The sequence below is a fragment of the Hyla sarda genome, chromosome 6, assembly GCF_029499605.1.
Source record: "Hyla sarda isolate aHylSar1 chromosome 6, aHylSar1.hap1, whole genome shotgun sequence".
Lineage (NCBI taxonomy): Eukaryota > Metazoa > Chordata > Amphibia > Anura > Hylidae > Hyla > Hyla sarda.
Window position 1 is genome coordinate 50,448,255 of NC_079194.1, and position 17,758 is coordinate 50,466,012.

Below are 17,758 nucleotides of genomic sequence, written 5' to 3' on the forward strand. Positions count from 1 at the left end.
TGATGCCTCTTACACATACTTCGACTCTCCCTGTCTCTCATCCTGTGGACCTGCAGATGGTCGATAGGTTCTGCTACTTGGGGGTAGAGGTTTCCCCTTCCCTGGTGGATTTCCTCCCCTTTAACCTAGAACCCCTTTTGTCTAACACAAGCTCGTCTTCAGTCCTGGTCTTCTCTACCTTTGTCCCTGTCAGGGAGGGTGAACATTTTTAAAATGATATATCTCTCTAAATTTATTTATCTTTTTCACTTGTCCCCTACTATTCCACATAAGGGCTTCTTTAAACAACCCAATGGCATTCTGAGATCCGTCTACTGGCAAGCTAAACCTCCCAGACTCAGGCAGGCTCTTCTTCAGGCGCCAAAGCAGCATGGTTGTCTGGCAGCTCCTAGCATGCATAATTACTTTCTTGCAGCCTTGTGACCTGGATATTTCTAATGTAGCCACAGGCTTTGGTGGGGCCCTCATGGGATCATATGAGAGCCCCACGTACACTTTGTATAGATATTCTCCTTCGTCCTTTCTGGGTCCTTTTTGGACGGTAGCGAAGGTTTGGTCCGTGGTGTCTAGGCGCTTCACACAACCTACTGTCTCTCCCAGAACTCCACTGTGGGCGAATGTACATTTGCCGTACCATGAAAAGTTGGAAGCAGCTGGCTTCTGGGGTACCCTTGGCTCAAGTTCGCTATTAACCTGAGGACAATCAATCATTCATATCTTTTACAGAGATGCAGGCCCTTTTTTTATGTCCCTCGAAATGCCTTCTTTTGGTATCTCCAGTTGCGACATGTGGTGCAGGCACAATCTGGCTCCCTGGAGGTTGCTCTGGCATTCTCTGATGTGGGGTTGCTCCTGGGCACTACGGACCTCTCTAAGCCTCTCACACAAGCCTACATCATGCTCCAATCTGTGGGGCCCAGCTTATTTGAAGTGGATGGAAGATATGCCTGCACTGTCTGATGGGCAATGGAAGGTGATGGAGCTGACGTACTATTCCACGGTGTTAGCGCCGGATTTTGCTGACTATCTCATTTTATTCTGTGCTTATAGTATACCCCTGTGAAACGAAACCAGATTGGTGTGTCCCCCTCAGATCTTACCTTCTGGTGTGGGGTGGAGGAGGGGACATACCTTCATGCTGTGTGGAGCTTCCCATAAGTTGTCCCATTCTGGAGGGAAGTAATGCAGTTTCTGACAGACCACATAGATCCCCCACTACTTCTGGCTCCTAAGGTTTGCTTGTTGGGTCTTATTAATGGTGTGGAATCAGGTTCTCACACACAGCCCCAGTGGTGGAACCCCGCCTTCAGACATCTTATCCCCTATCCATGCTGGCTATTAACAGTATGTCTGCTGCCAAAAGCAGCCACCCAGCATAAAGCAGGCTTAGCTCCCAAGCATACTTTATCTTCCCTTAATGCTTTCATGCCAACACGACTTTGATACACCATGTGTTGTTAAGGGGTTTACCATGTCCTATACTAGAGTTGTTCTCTAATTTTGATCTACAGTGTACATGCAGTCATTTCTAAAAATAAATAAAGAATAACACACAATTTCCTAAATGTCAAGGTCATAGGGTAAGCCTAACATGAGTAAAATAGCAGTATTTTAAGCTTATTTCATAAACTGTATTTATTCTAAAGCACAGAATAAAAATGTAAATCAGATCATTCAAAAAGAACACTAATCAAAATTAGAGAACACTTTCAAATACCTGCAAGTTATTGGTGCTAATTTGGTAACTGGTGCTAATTTCTTTAATGATCTGACAAAACCCTATTTAACTGGCGGCCTAACTTTCCAGTTTTCACTGACTTTTTTTGACTGCAAAAATGTTGTGACGTTCCAAAGTGACAAAACCCTCCGGCAGCAGGTTGTCCAGATGAAGGCCAAAGGAGTGACCCTATCAGCCATAGCAAGAGAAGTTGGTTGTTCCAAGTCTGTGATTCCTAGACTATTGCATCTTTACAACATCACAAACTCATTCAAGTCCCCTCAAGAAGGCTGGTCGTCCTCGAAATACAAATGCAAAAGAGGACAGGATAAACACTGCAGCTGGAATTGCTCGCCATTTCAGCACTGAACAAGGTAAGGATCTGTCTCGACGTTTAAAGGGGTACTCCGCTGCTCAGCATTTGGAACAAACTGTTTCGAACGCTGGAGTCGGCGCCGGGAGCTCGTGACGTTATATTCCCGCCCCCTCATGATGTCACACCCCGCCCCATCAATGTAAGTCTATGGGAGGGAGCGTGACGGCTGTGTGGACAAAGGAGAAGTGGTCCAGAGTTAATTTTAGTGATGAAACAAGTTTAATTTATTTGGGTGTGATGCGAAACATGTTTGTCGACAAACTGGGGAAAGACTGAACCCAAAGTGTGTAAAGAAGTCAGTAAAAGGTGGAGGAGGAAGTGTTGTGGTTTGGGAAAGGTTTTCTGCAGCAGGAGTTGGACCTCTCATACAGCTACAAGGCAGAGTGAATGCAACTATCAGAACCTTCTTCAACAACACATGGTTCCTTCCTTGCGTTCATCACTCAATCAGCAGCAATTTTCATGCAGGACAATGGCCCCTGTCACACAGCAAAACTGGTAAAGCAGTTCCTTGAAACTGAAAACTTGAAACAATGACCAGCCCAGAGTCCTGATCTAAACCCAATAGAAAACCTCTGGAAAGTGACAAAGTTACAGGCAGGTCTCCTGCCGCTGCAGGATTATTGTATGTCAGTAACCTAACTGCAGTCTGAGCAGCCAGATATTGGTCAGTGGATCCCAACAGCATTGCTGTGCGCTTTGAGTTGGCTCTGTGGGGGAATCCTGCTATGTTAAATGGAGGCCTCGCATCAATTACCTATGTGTATTAATCTCAGCACTGGCTATCATTGCCTTAACCATTAGCCGGGTGCACCTGTTTAACAGTTTGTATATGCTCTCTGATTGCGCTTTCCATATTATTCATTACCCCCTATGCTAGCTATACCCCTGAAGACGTTCGACCATCTCTAAATAACCCGGCCATAACAAAAACTCATTGGGTGATACGCACAAGGGGTCAATCATATATATGGTTCTATTTGATATAGGTTCATGTTTAGCATATTGAGTACAGGAGTACCTACTATTAGTGGGATGCATTCCCAATTATAATATTTTAATGATTGTGATTTTTGGTACTTTGAGGTGCAGTGTGAGAGACTAGTAATGTCCTGTGGGGGGGGGGGGGGGGCTCAGATGAGCTAAAGTCATTTAAAGGCCTGTACACTTCCTTTTCAGGACATAAACGTAATGGATCCTGTTCTCCAATAGGCACGCACAATGAACACATGCTCCTGCACTGAATAGTGGCATACAGGCAGCACAGGCTCCGACTGACTACACAACTGATGTAAAATAAGGCTGTTGGGGTGGTATGGTGTGATAAGGAGACAGAGCTGTTATGACTGCCATCATGTGGATGCTTCTGCTCTCCTCCTTTTCAGTAATGAGTGACATGTCTCTTATACACAGATAGGGCGATAGGAGGCAGTCATGGCAGGTGGAATGGGAAGCAGGCACTGGAAACCACCCCCACTGTTTAAAAAAACAAAAAAAACAATCATCCTTGAGTCACATAATGAATGAATCACATGCATTCTCATGATAAAAACGCTGGGGGAAAACACCAAAGAGAAGAATGCCAAGACTAAAACCCACTGTTTCTGAAAAAATTTCGCAAAAAAAACTGCATTTTGGGAGCAAAAATTAGGGGGTAATTTTTTTTTTTTTAACCTGGGGGGGAAAAACAAAAAAACCCATCAGACCGCACTGCCTGCAGTTTTGAGCAGCATATAACGGATAACAGGTTCCCTATATAATGTGTTTATTAGTATTAGTTACGGCAGCCTTTTCTGGACCTTCAGCAAGTGGGATGTCCTGTATGTCTATTGTGAGAAACTGTAACCCTCAACAAAACTAGAGTGGATTGCAGTTTTTGATGCCTGACAGCCACACAACATGACCAGCAGATGTACCAATCTTTTTCCAAGACTTCTCGCTACCAATCCTGTTGTGCTGAAGCCATAAATGCTTTATGTTTTGCTCAGAAAACCATTTGGGCCAATACAAATTATTTTATCATTTATCTGCAATAAGTACAGTGTCATAATAGTCAACGGTCATTTCAATTGCTCTACTTTCAAGTATTATATTAAAACATAAACATCATAGGAAACTATGGCTTTTAAAATGTATGCGAAAACGCACGTGGCTGATGAAAAACAGAATTAGGTAGGCATCCATTTGCACAACAAGCAGCATAAGATTTTTAAGGGAAAAAAATTTAACAATTCAGTAAAATTATTATATTTCATTGCTTAAAACATCCAATGTAGAAAATCTGTAACTTCAGATAATATCCACTTCTTCAAAACCAAGAGAAATCAATGGCATGAACCAATTCAGTAGAGTTAATGCCATGGTCCGACAAGGAGCCTATCAAGACAAGTGTGGTCAACACACAATGCCCGGTGCCAACGTCCACCTTCATAATAAATAGTATTGGATGAGAATCTCTAGACTGTCACCACTTGGTAGCATCTTCTTCCCAACCAAAATCGTTCTCTTCATCCCAGCCTTCTGCTTCTGTCTGCAAAAAGATAGAAGGGAAAAAAAAAAAAAAAAAGGTAATTCTGTGCACAAAAATAAGTGGAGTTTGTCACATATTGGCTTTCAATATAATCTAAAAGTGTCCTTTCTATTCATAAAAAAAATAGAAGGAATTGTCCGGACAGTCTATATTAAAAATAAATATAAGAGTAAAATAAGTAGTGTCCACTAGGGATGTAAGAAAAATAGATTCTCGCGATAATCGCGATTTTTTCATTTGCCGATACTGAATCGATTCAAAATATTTTTGAATCGATTCTTTTAGGGATGTGGAATTTTTATCTCCTGACGCCCGGAACAGCATGTCCTGGGCATCAGGAGATAAAAGTTCCACATTTGTGGAGCCGGGCAGGCCGGATCTGACGCGGCGGCGCTCTGGGTGTATGGAGCGGGCTCCGACTCGTGCCCGCTCCGTACTATGCGACCCCTGGCTGATTTCAGTAGCCGGGGGCCGCCGCTAATAGCCAGCATGCGGCGATCGCCGTGGCTGGCTATTAAAAGGAGTACTCCGGTGCACACTTCTCATTTTATCCCGTCCTGGCTGCAAAATACGCACTTTTTCTTACCTGCCAACGAGCCCCCGGAGCTCCGGTACAGGTGTTCGGTCCCCGGGCTGTATTCTTCTTACTTCCTGTTAGCCCGGCACGTCACACGGAGCTTCAGCCTATCACTGGCCGCAGCGATGTCCCGCCTCTGCTGGTGATAGGCTGAAGCTCCGTGTGACGTGACGTGCCGGGCTAACAGGAAGTAAGAAGAATACAGCCCGGGGACCGAACACGTGTACCGGAGCTCCGGGGGCTCGTTGGCAGGTAAGATAAAGTGTGTTTTCTTTTTTGCAGCCCGGACGGGATAAAATGAGAAAAGTGTGCACCGAACTACTAGATCGCCGCTGTCAAAGCTGACAGCGGCGTCTATTGGGATCTATGAATGCTCCCAGGTGGGCGATGTATCGGGATATATCGTGATGTATCGTCACCTAGACGGTATCGCGATATATCGAATCGCCACACTGGTATCGCGATTCGAAACGTATCGCCAAATTCTTGGCGATTCACACCCCTAGTGTCCACTCTTATGTATTTGGTACAGATGTGAATTAACCCCCAACTCTTACTATTTTAACACACATTTAAAAAAAAAAAATATTTAAACAAAAACCTGAATCCGCAAGGCATCCCCTATAACCGCTTCACCTGCTCTATATCAGGACAACCTGTGGCTGGAGGCAGCCTGGTTGAGAAACACTGCTCTAGCCCCTATATGATGGCGAAAGGTAAAAGTTACCTTTAAGGGTGTAACATTACAGCGATCTTCATTTCCATCATTTTGAACTTTTTGAGCCAGGTTTTTGTAAATATTAGAGGATGTGGTTTCTTCCTGCCCCATCAGCCTTGATTGTTAGATCTCTCAATATAACCAGACAGGAAGAGATCTATCAGTCAATGGTAGTAGAGCAGGCAGAATCACAACGAAGACTCTTGGATCAGGCAGCATTAAAAGCAGAATTATCGTGGACAAAAATTTATTCCCTAGGGGATAAGTTTTAGAATACGGGAGTCCAAGCGCTGGGGGAACCGCCATCTCCTGTATGGAGCCCTGGATCTCCTCCACAGCGGCACGTCACAACCCCCACCCGAAGTGGGGGCCGCCATGCCCCCTCTATATAGCTAGGGAATAAGTTTTTGTCCACGATACTTCTTTAAAGGGAATATGTAATCAGATTTTACCATATATAACACGTGGCAATGCGTTATATATGGTAAAATCTTCTTCCTAACCATGCCCGGGAGACGTTCTTGCCAGCAGCAATGGTGAAGATAGGACTAGAAGAGGTGGTGGTGGACACCTTTCAAACTTCATATCTGCTTGGGCTGTAATCATGCCCCTTCGGTGTGGTTGACAGCCCAGGCACGGCCTGCATCATCGTTAAGGGAGCAGATTGGTGACCCAGGCCAGCAATCATGAGGGAGCATGATCACAGCTGTAGCAGACTAGAAGAGGATGGCTCCCGCCCAGGGAACTAGTTTCGGGCCGGCGGGGGGGACACCTTTTCAAATGAGATATCTTAACCATCACCACCAGCAGTGACGTCTCCTGGACATGGTAATGAAGAAGATCTTACCATACATAACGCATTGCCATGCATTATAGATCCGATGACCGGTTCCCTTTAACCCCTTAATGACCAAGCCCATTTTGACCTTAAGGACCAGGCCAATTTTATTTGTGTTTTTTCCTCCTCGCCTTCTAAAATCCATAACTTTTTAAGATTTCCATCTACAGACCGATATAAGGGCTTTTTTTTGCGTGACCAATTGTACTTTGTAATGAAACCTCTAATTTTACCATAAAATGTACGGCGAACCCCAAGAAATTTTTTTTTTAGGGAGGAAATTTAAATGAAAACCAAAATTTTTTTTCACACTGTACCATTTACGGTAAAAATTATATATGTTCTTTATTCTGTGGGTCAATATGATTAAAATGGATACCCATGGCTAGATACTTTTATATTTTTGTACCGCTTAAAAAAAAATCTAAAACTTTTTGTACAAAATCAGTAATCTAAAATCGCCCTATTTTGACAACCTATAACTTTTTCATTTTTCCGTATATAAGGCGGTATGAGGGCTCATTTTTGCACCGTCATCTGTACTTTTTTTTAGATACCACATTTGCATATATAAAACTTTTAGATAATTTTTAATTTTTTTTTTAATAAAATGTGACAAAAAAGCAGCATTTTTGGACTTTTTTTATTTTTTACGTTTACGCCATTCACCGTACGGGATCATTAACATTATATTTTGATAGTTCAGACATTTACGCACGCGGCGATATCAAATATATTTACTTTTTATTTTAAAATTTTTCAACTTTTTTTTTTTTTTCCTTCTTTCCACACTTTTTATGTCCCCATAGGGGACTATCTATAGCAATCCTTTGCTAATACTGTGCAGTGCTATGTATAGGACACAGCACTGCTCAGTATTATCGGTGATCTTCTGCTCTGGTCTGCTCGATCTCAGACCAGAGCAGAAGACCCCGGGAGACGGGCGGAGGCAGGTGAGGGCGATCCGATCATCCAATCAAAGTACCGCAATGCCGTGATCCGTATTGATCACGGCATCTGAGGGGTTAATGGCGTGATCGCGGATGTCGGCCATTACGGGCGGGTCCCCGACTGCTGCTGCTAGCAGCCGGAACCTGCTGTGTATGACGCGAGCACCGTTCCGATGCTCGCGGGCATACACAGGACGTAAATGTACGCCCTGGTGCGGGAAGTCCCGCCAAGCCAGGACATACATTTACGTCCGTGGTCGTGAAGGGGTTACATTTAAAGGATACCTGTTTTTATGCTCATATCATATGTCCACTTTACAAATTCCACATCATTTTATAGGAGTGTTTTCACACTGTTTACCTGGTCCATAGTGAAATGTATCTTTATCTATATGCACCAGGTAAAGAGTGTGAAAATAAGACTTAAAGGGTACTTTTGATATATTATAGATTAATGTATACAGAATAACTTTCCAATTGCATGTTATTAAAAAATATGCTTCTTTCTATTTAATTTTCCACTTTGAAAAAACAACCACTAGGGGTCTCCCTACCAGTCCTGGTCGCAAGCCCTTTTTATAGATTTCAGACTCATGCTGGAGTCCTAAATCTCAGACTGCAGCCGGGACACAAACAAGCTCAGCACAGCAAGACATACTCCTAACTCCGTCTTACCGCATGCCCTCATTCATTTTACTATCTGAGCTCCAATCTTTCTTCTCTCTGCACATGTAGTTGTAAACAGAGAGGAGAAGATTCAGAGCTGCCGGCTGCTGTGTCCACAGCCTCTATGCTGGGCCACACCCCCTTGCTCCCTCACACTAGGATGGCTGAATGAGCATCCAAGAAGACAATCAGATACAAAGAGGGGGTTTTGAATGAAAAGAAACACAGGGATAGTGTCAGTGAGAGTCAGGGACAGATAGGGGGGGTCGGGTGAGGGAGAGAATTGGGAGAGTTTAGATCATGATAGGTACTCTTTAACATGTCACTGGCTTCCTTGGTTGAGACACACACTTCAGAAAGTTTTAGAAACAGAAATTACTGATACTTTTCAAAGCTGATGGATAAGTGGGATCACACATTTCCATCAAACCCTTCTGCACATTCCTTCAGAATAACTTTAACTATCCTCTTAGATAATTTACGTCTCTTTATATATACAGAATTTTTTTTTCTTACCTCTCCCACTTCAGCAGCAGCAAATATGGATGAAAATGTATTATCTTGTTTACTATTTGGCTGTACATTGGGCTCCGTGTTATTTACAGTGTCTTCATTGTATCCAAGAGAAGAAAAAGCAGTAGACATTTTGATTTCTGGTGCCATATCAGCAAAAAAATCCAACTCGGGGTCTCTGGTTTTGCTCTTGACCTTTATTGTGAATTCGTCCCCCAAAATATTCCACGACTCCAGTTTCTTATCAGAGACTTTATCCTGTGCAGGTTTTGTTAATGTTAATACTGATGGTGACTGGTTGTAACTGAGAGAAGTCTTATCCGAACTGGGAACAGAGTTCAAACCGGAAAGTCTTTTTTCTTCTAAATTCACATTTTCTTCATTGGAGACATGGGCAGCTTCAGGTTTCGGACGATCAGGCACATTAAAGTCATCCCACTGCTCAGTATCTGGAGGATCACCCACCTCTTCTGTCTTTTGCACCATATTGACAAAATTGTCACTTGTGAAACCATCTGATTCGTTCCAGTCTGGCCAGTCTTCTGGCAATTGCTGTATTTGTTCAGATTTAGGGGAGATAGTTGTTTTGACCACAGGAACATCAGTCATTGAGTGCGACAAATTATATTCCTTAAAACCTGCACGGAATAAAAGAAAGAGAATTTAGAATAAGAGGTGATTAGAATATACACTGGCTCCAAAGCCATTAGTCCAGTGGTCCCCACTGGTCCTGCATCATGTACCCCCCCCATTCACATGACCACTGCAGCCAATCACAGATCTCATACTTGTATATATGGTATGAACCACTGAGGCCAATAGTTATCTGCAGTGGCCGTGTGAATGATCCCACAGGACTACCAGATGGCAGCAACAAAGAAGAGAGGGCAACTTAATGGGTGACAAATTGTTATTTTATAACATTTTCTGCTCTGAGGCAATTTTCTTAAACGGGAATGTGTCCTAAGAAAATTACCTTTTTTTAACCCCTTAAAGGGGTACTCTGCTGCTCAGTGTTTGGAACAAACTGTTCCAAACATTGGAGCCGGCAGCTCGTGACATCATAGCCTCGCCCCCTCCTGACATTTCACCCCGCCCACTCAATGAAAGTCTATGCATTGAGGGGCTGGGCATGAAGTCATGAGGGGGCGGGACTATGACGCCAAGAGCTCCCAGAGCCGGCTCCAGCGTTCGGAACAGTACCCCTTTAAGGACAAAGCTCATTTTGGCCTTAAAGGGGTTATCCACCATAAGGTGATTTTTGTACATACCTGGCAGACAGTAATGGACATGGTTAGGAAGAATCTGCGCTTGTCTTGGGGCTAAATGGCTATGCTGTGAGATTACCATAACACTGTGGCTAGCTTTTTGTGAACTGGCCATTTCCTTTTTGAGCTTTCTTCTTTGCCTACAAATCCCATAATTCAATTTTCCTCCCTCTCACACATCAGCCACCCCACCCTTTGAAACATAAATGAGCTGCATCCCTTCAAAAGACCTGTGGTTTTCAATCAGGGTGCCTACAGCTGTTGAATTAGTTGCAGATTGATCTCTCTCCCACCAAGCGATCCCTCCACCCATTGAAGCGGACAGGCTCCCTGTCATCAGCTAACTAGTGAGTCGGGTCTAGGCCGCATTGCAACCTGGGAAAAATCTGAGACAACAGTCATTTTGTATGCTGTTAAAAATAAATATTGGGGTGAAAATCCCAAAAGAAAATGTACGGCACAACAAAAAAAAATTTGAGGGTGGAAAATTTTTAAGAAAACTGCTATTTTTTTGGGAGGTCTGGTTTTTATGCACCACACTTCATGGTCTTTATTCTGTAGGTCAATGCGATTAAAACGTTACCCAATTTATACAGTTTTTCTATTATTGAACTATTTAAAAAAAAAAATGCAAACTTTTTTTTAACAAAATTGGTATGCATAAAATTGTCGTTTTCTGACCCCTATAACTTTATTTTTCCTTATACGGGGATGTGTGAAGGCTCATTTTATGCACCGTGATCTGTAGTTTTTATCAATACCATTTTTGTTGGTATGTGGTTAAAAAAAACAAATCTGTCCTTTTTCGGTTTAGTATTTTTTTTTACGTCTAAGCCGGTTACTATGCGGGATCAGAGACAATATATTTTAATAGTTTGAACATTTACGCACGCGATGATACCAAATGTGTTAATTTTTTTCCCTTTTTTGTAAAATGGAAAAATAAGGGGGATTTGATTTTTACTGCCCGGCATAAGCACTGAGAGTGTGAGGTTACTGATAGTAGCAGACTCTCACTGCCCTGAAGCGAGCGCAGCTCCTGCGCTCACTTCAAAGCCACGTAAGGCGTATAGGTATGCCCTCGGTCCTTAAGTACCAAGACGCAAGGCCGTATCTGTACCTCCTTCGTCCTTAACCGGTTAAACCTATTTTATTACGAATAACAGTGCGGTAAAGTGTATGGGAAAGTGGTGGATAGGGTGTATATCTCACCTGGTTTCCTCAGCCAAGCACGGTAAAGGAAATCCAGAAGGTTATATGCTGCTTTAGCAGGGCATAGTCTGCTGGGGCTCTTTTGTTTAACCCCTTGAGGACCAAGCCCATTATGACCTTAAAGGGGTACTCCCCTGGAAAAATAATTTTTTTAAATCAACTGGTGCCAGAAAGTTAAACAGATTTCTAAATTACTTCTATGTATAAATCTTAATCCTTCTAGTACTTATCAGCTTCTATTTGCTCCACAGGAAGTTCTTCCATCTCTGTTCATTTTAGGAACTGTCCAGAGTAGGCGCAAATCCCCATAGAAAACCTCTCCTGCTCCAGACAGTTCCTAAAATGGTGTCAGCAGAGAGCACTGTGTTCAGACAGAAAGGAAATTCAAAAAGAAAATAACTTCCTGTGGAGCAAATAAGCACTGATAAGTAAATAGAAGTTGATAAGTACTAGAAGGATTAAGATTTTTTTTAATAAAAATAATTTACAAATCTGTTTAAAGGACAACTGGAGTGGTAAACATTTATATATGCCCGTGCCTCAAAAATAAACAAAATAAACTCATACATGCCTTCCTACGAGCCCCCGTTGGTCCGGCACAGGCCTAACGGTCCGGCAATGCTGGCATCATCCCACTTCCTGGGGAAAGGGACGCCGCAGAGCGGTCGGCATATTACCGGCCGTGGCGATGTCCCGCCCCGGCCTGTGATAGGCTGAGCTCACTGTCATGTAAGGAGCTCTGGCCGGCTTCTTACATGACAGTGGGCTCAGCCTATCACCGACCGGGGCGGGACATCGCTACGGCCGGTGATACGCCGACGACTCTGCGGTGTCCCCGTCCCCAGGAAGTGGAATGACGTCAGCACTGCCGGACCGTGAGGCCTGTGCCGGACCAACGGGGGCTTGTAGGAAGGCATGTACGAGTTTATTTTGTTTATTTTTGAGGCCCGGGCACGGGCATATATAAATGTTTACCACTGCAGTTGTCCTTTAAGTTTCTGGCACCAGTAGATAAAAAAAAAATAAAAAATTATAAATAACATTTCCAGGGGGAGTACCCCCTTTAAGTACCAGAGCATTTTTTTTGCACATCTGACCACTGTCACTTTAAGCATTACTAACTCTGAGATGCTTTTACTTAAGAATTTGATTCAAAGATAGATTTTTCGTGACATATTCTACTTTATGTTAGTGGCAAATTTTTGTCAATACTTGCATCATTTCTTGGTGAAAAATGCAAACATTTGATGAAATTTTTTTTATTTAGCATTTTTATAACTTTGAAACTCTCTGCTTGTAAGGAAAATTGACAGGTCAAATTTTACATTGATCCACATATACAGTATGTCTACTTTATGTTTGCATCATAAAGTTGACATTTTACTTTTTGAAGTTTAACAGCAATTTTCCAATTTTTTATGAAAATTTCAAAATAAGAATTTTTCAGGGACCAGTTCAGTTTTGAAGTCAATTTGAGGGTCTTTATACCCCAAAATGGACCCCATTATGAAAACTGCACCCCTCAAAGTACTGAAAATGACATTGAGAACATTTGCTAACCCTTTAGGTGTTTCACAGGAATAGCAGCAACGTGGAGGAGAAAATTCAAACTCATTTTTTACACTAACATGTTCTTGTAGACCCATTTTTTTTCTTTTTTTTGGTTACAAATGCCCCCCCAAAATTTGTAACCTAATTTCTCTTGAGTAAGAAAATACCTCATATGTGGATGTAAAGTGCTCTGTGGCTGCGCTACAATGCTCAGAAGGGAAAGAGCGACAATGAGATTTTGGAGAGCGAATTTTGATGAAATGGTTTTGCCAGAACAGCAAAAAAAAAAAAAAAAAAAAAAAAACCTGAGCCACATGGCTCACTACTTGGGAAACTACACCCCTCAAGGAATGTAACAAGGGATACAGTGATCCTTTACACCCCACATGTGTTTGACAAATTTGACTTTAAAATTAAAAATTTGATTTTTTTTCACTAAAATGCTAGTGTCACCCCAAATTTTTCATGTTCACAAGGGTTTATAGGAGAAAAAGCCCCCCAAAATGTGTAACCCCATTTCTTCTGAGTATGGAAATACCCCATAGGTGGATGTAAAGTACTCTGCGGGCGTACTACAGGGCTCAGAAGAGAAGGAGCACCATTGGGCTTTTGGAGAGAGAATTTGGCTGGAATGGAAATCGGGGCCCATGTGCGTTTACAAAGCCCCCATGGTGCCAGAACAGCGGACCCCCCCACATGTCACCCCATTTTGAAAACTACACCCCTCACAGATTGTAACAAGGGGTGCAGTGAGCATTTACACCCCAATGGTGTTTGACAGATCTTTGGAACAGTGGGCTGTGCAAATGAAAAATTTTCAAAAATGTTCTAAAAGATCTGTCAGACACCTGTGGGGTGTAAATGCTCACTGCACCCCTTGTTACATTCAGTGTTACACCCATGTGCAAATCACCAATTTAGGCCTCAAATGTAAATGGTGCGCTCTCACTCCTAAGGCTTGTTGTGTTCCCGCAGAGCACTTTACGTCCACATATGGGGTATTTTGATATTTGTTATTACAAGTTTTGAGGGTCTTTTTTCCTTTTTGAGGGTCTTTTTTCCTTTTTATCTATTGTGAAAATGAAACGTATGGGGCAACAGCAGCATGTTAGTGTAAAATTTTTTATTTTTTTACACTAACATGCAGGTATAGACCCCAACTTTACCTTTTCATAAGGGGTAAAAGGAGAAAAAGCCCCCCAAAATTTGTAACAATTTCTCCCGAGTACGGAAATGCCCCATATGTGGCACTAAACTGTTGCCTTGAAATACAACAGGGCTCCGGAGTGAGAGAGCGCCATGCGCATTTGAGGCCTAAATTAGGTAATACTGTACGGCAGTGTTTCCTAAATAGGGTGCCTACAGCTTTTGCAAAACTCCCAGCATGCCTGGACAGTCAATGGCTGTCCAGCAATACTAGGAGTTGTTGTTTTGCAACAGCTGGAGGCTCCGTTTTGGAAACAGTGCCGTCGTACGAGACGTTTTTAATTTTTATTTGGGGGGGGGGGGGGGGGGGGAGACAGTGCAAGGGTGCGTGTATATGTAGTGGTTTACTTTTTATTTTGTGTTAGAGTAGTGTTTATAGGGTACAGTCACACGGGTGGGGGTTTACAGAGCTTTTCCCGCTGGGAGTTTGTACTGAAGCCGAAAATTTGACGCAGCTCAAACTTGAAGCTGGAAACTCGCTGGAAACCCCCACCCATGTGAATGTATCCTGGACTGCAGCTCAAACCTACCAGGTCTGAACCTTCCTCTATGGACAATTTGTGATTTTGTTTGGGGCCGGACATTAGGCCTGCAGTAGGATAGCGAGGTATCCTGATGTTTAGTTAGAGACGGACAGGCTTAGGATTTGTTTTTTGTTGTTTGCACTGTGCTTTGTGCCAAAATCATTCAAATAAACATCCTCTTGGACTGTTGAAACCCGCTGCCTGTGTGAATACTGTCATTGCAGGCCCCACCTTGTGAGCTGTTCCCTACAATTGGTGGAAGGATGCGGGCAATCTGTTGCTAGGGGCAACGGCATGACAAAACATTGCATTTGAATTTTTGTGGACTTTTAAAAAAAGGGCCAGAAGCATATGTCCTGGGTGAAAGCTGCTGCTGCATTGCAACGCCCATCCAGCACAACAGAAGAGGTGATAAAGCAGCTGATACAGGCTAACCTGAGACATGACAAACACAACAAGAACGTGGTCTCAAATGTCAGGAAGTGCTCGAGCCCAAATGCTGGTGTGCATTTATAGGGAATAGCAAGTCCTGCACTTGTGGTCCGTTGCTATGGGCAATCCCCAGCAAAAAATGCATACAATGGAGGATGTCTGCAACCAACCACAAGGACCAACATATATCATCCTTACCCGATGAATGGGTGTGTGGATGTGAACATAGAGAAGTACAGAAACACAACATAAACATAAATGCAGTGGTGTGGTGAATGTAACAATGACATTAGCTAACCCTCAAAACTGATGTAAAATTGAGACATTAGCCAGTATATCCTTATATGAAGGACATACCTGAGCCCGCATACCACGCCAAGGTTTCTCAAGTGATGCGGGACCTAACCTAAACCTGCCTGTGCATGATAAGCAAGAAAACAGGGGCAAATTGTGGTCCGTTGCTATGGGCAATCCCCAGCAAAAAATGCCCATGGGGATTGCCCATAGCAACGGACCACAAGTGCAGGACTTGCTATTCCCTATAAATGCACACCAGCATTTGGGCTCGAGCACTTCCTGACATTTGAGACCACGTTCTTGTTGTGTTTGTTTTGTAATAATATACCAATGCGCCTTTATGTGTAGGTAGCATTTAGATGCACCTGTGAGGCCGGCAACTCATCAGCCTACTTAGGTGGGGCTTATAGCCTGCTTCCTCCCTCCCATTGTTTGTGTGACCACACACTGGAGTTGACACTGGGAGCAGTCTGTAAGTCGGACCAAAAGCTTTTGTAATTGCGCATTTGCCCCTGTTTTCTTGCTTATCATGCACAGGCAGGTTTAGGTTAGGTCCCGCATCATTTGAGAAACCTTGGCGTGGTATGCGGGCTCAGGTATGTCCTTCATATAAGGATATACTGGCTAATGTCTCAATTTTACATCAGTTTTGAGGGTTAACTAATGTCATTGTTGCATCCACCACACCAGTGCATTTATGTTTATGTTGTGTTCCTAACCTGAGAAGTCCATGGCACAACAACAGGAAATGAATCGCTTGTTAATGGAGCAGATTGCTGCGCTCCGAGAGACAGTTGTGGCTCAACCTCAAGAGTGAAGAGAAGCCTCCCTGAGACTGTAAATGTGAAGAGGGCCATTCAGCGGGTCTTACAAAAAAAAAATGACACCCGATGAGGATGTCGAGGCCTACCTCACCATATTAGAGAGTGGCGGGGAGAGATAGACTGCCAGTTGCAGCGTGGGCAGAAGTGATTGCGCCCTTTCCGACAGGTGAACCACAAAAGGCCTACTATGACTTTAGGGAGCACGATGTGCGGGACTATGCTAAACTAAAAATGGAGATCCTTGCCCGCCTGGGTGTTACGCCAGCTGTTCGTGCCAGGAGAGTGCACAGTTGGAGCTACGCCATGGATAAACCCGCCCGGTCACAGATGTATGATCTTATTTATCCGGTACAAAAGTGGCTGGAACCAGAACTCTCTACACCAGCCCAGATCATGGAAAAGATCGTAGTGGACCATTTCTTCCGGACCCTGCCGGCGGAGCTACAACTGTGGGGACAAGGAGACCCCCAGACTGCTGAACAGCTTATCAACATGGAGGAAAGGTTCATAGCAACCGAGGACTACCACTGATGTCCCTGCAGAACCAACACCTTCCAGGACCATCAAACCTGTGAGAGTTCCAGCTGGAGGTGTGTGGAAAAGTGTGAGAGGGAGCAGGGATCTAGAGTTTGGGCAAGGGCAAAATACTGATCCTGAACCTCAGGGGCCCACCAGTCCTAAAAAGGACTCCATGCTAAAGAGGCCAAAAACATCCCAGTGCCGGAGGTGCCATGAACTGGGACACATAGCCACCTATTTCCCTCTTTCCCCTGAGCCCATAATGTGTGATGCTAGTTTGGCGACAGTTGCTATTTGCCGAACCTGCGTGTGCAGCCGTTCCAGGGTCAAAGACTGAGCCACATGTTTGTATGGTTAAGATAAAGGACTGCTCCGTGAAGGCCTTTTTGGACTCTGGTAGCCTGGTATAATTGATTCGGGCCAGCCTTGTGGCTAGGGACTATGTGCTGAACTAACACATAAGATTGCTAAGTATCCACGTGGATATTGCAGCTTACCCTGTGGCCCCTGTTAAGTTGGTTACTCAGTCTGGAACTGTGACCTACAAAGTCGGGGTCGTAAAACAACTTACATACCAAGTTATATTAGGCTGTGATTTCTGGGAGTTGTGGAAAAGGGGAAGTACTTCTGCAGCTGGGGAAGAAACTCCTGCAGAATCTGTACATCTCCCTGTTAATAATGAGACATGTGAGACAGCCATTGGAAACAATGGTACCGATGAGGGCCATTATGGAAATGTGGGTCCACCTGAAATGTGTAGTGATGACCTTTTTCCCTTGCAGGTGTTAGCTGGGGAAGAAGAGACTTCCTTACCTGGCCAACAGGTCTTAGATCTAGAAGTGTCTCAGGGTAACTTTAAGACTGAGCAAGTGAGAGACCCCACTCTGGAAACGTCACGGGCAAATGTCACGGTAGTAAATGGGGTACCACAGAAACCAGATGCTGACCAGAAATTTCCACATTTTTCCATAAATGGGGATCTTGTGTATCGGATCACCAAAGTTAACAATGAAATTGTGGAACAGTTTCTGGTGCCAAAA

At 43.6% G+C, this 17,758-nt stretch overlaps 1 protein-coding gene across 2 annotated transcripts in view; it reads right to left on the reverse strand.

Annotated features, from left to right (window-relative positions):
* Positions 1-4,102: 4,102 nt before the first annotated feature.
* Positions 4,103-17,758, reverse strand: part of SCYL3 (SCY1 like pseudokinase 3) — a 65,751-nt gene continuing 52,095 nt past the window's right edge. For both annotated transcript variants that reach the window (XM_056523673.1, XM_056523674.1), the window contains exons 11-12: positions 8,889-9,523; positions 4,103-4,623 (exon numbers count right to left, since the gene is read on the reverse strand). In XM_056523673.1, the coding sequence (XP_056379648.1) occupies positions 4,558-4,623; positions 8,889-9,523 (701 nt within the window). In that variant the 3' untranslated portion in view covers positions 4,103-4,557. The remainder of the gene's footprint in view (positions 4,624-8,888; positions 9,524-17,758) is intronic.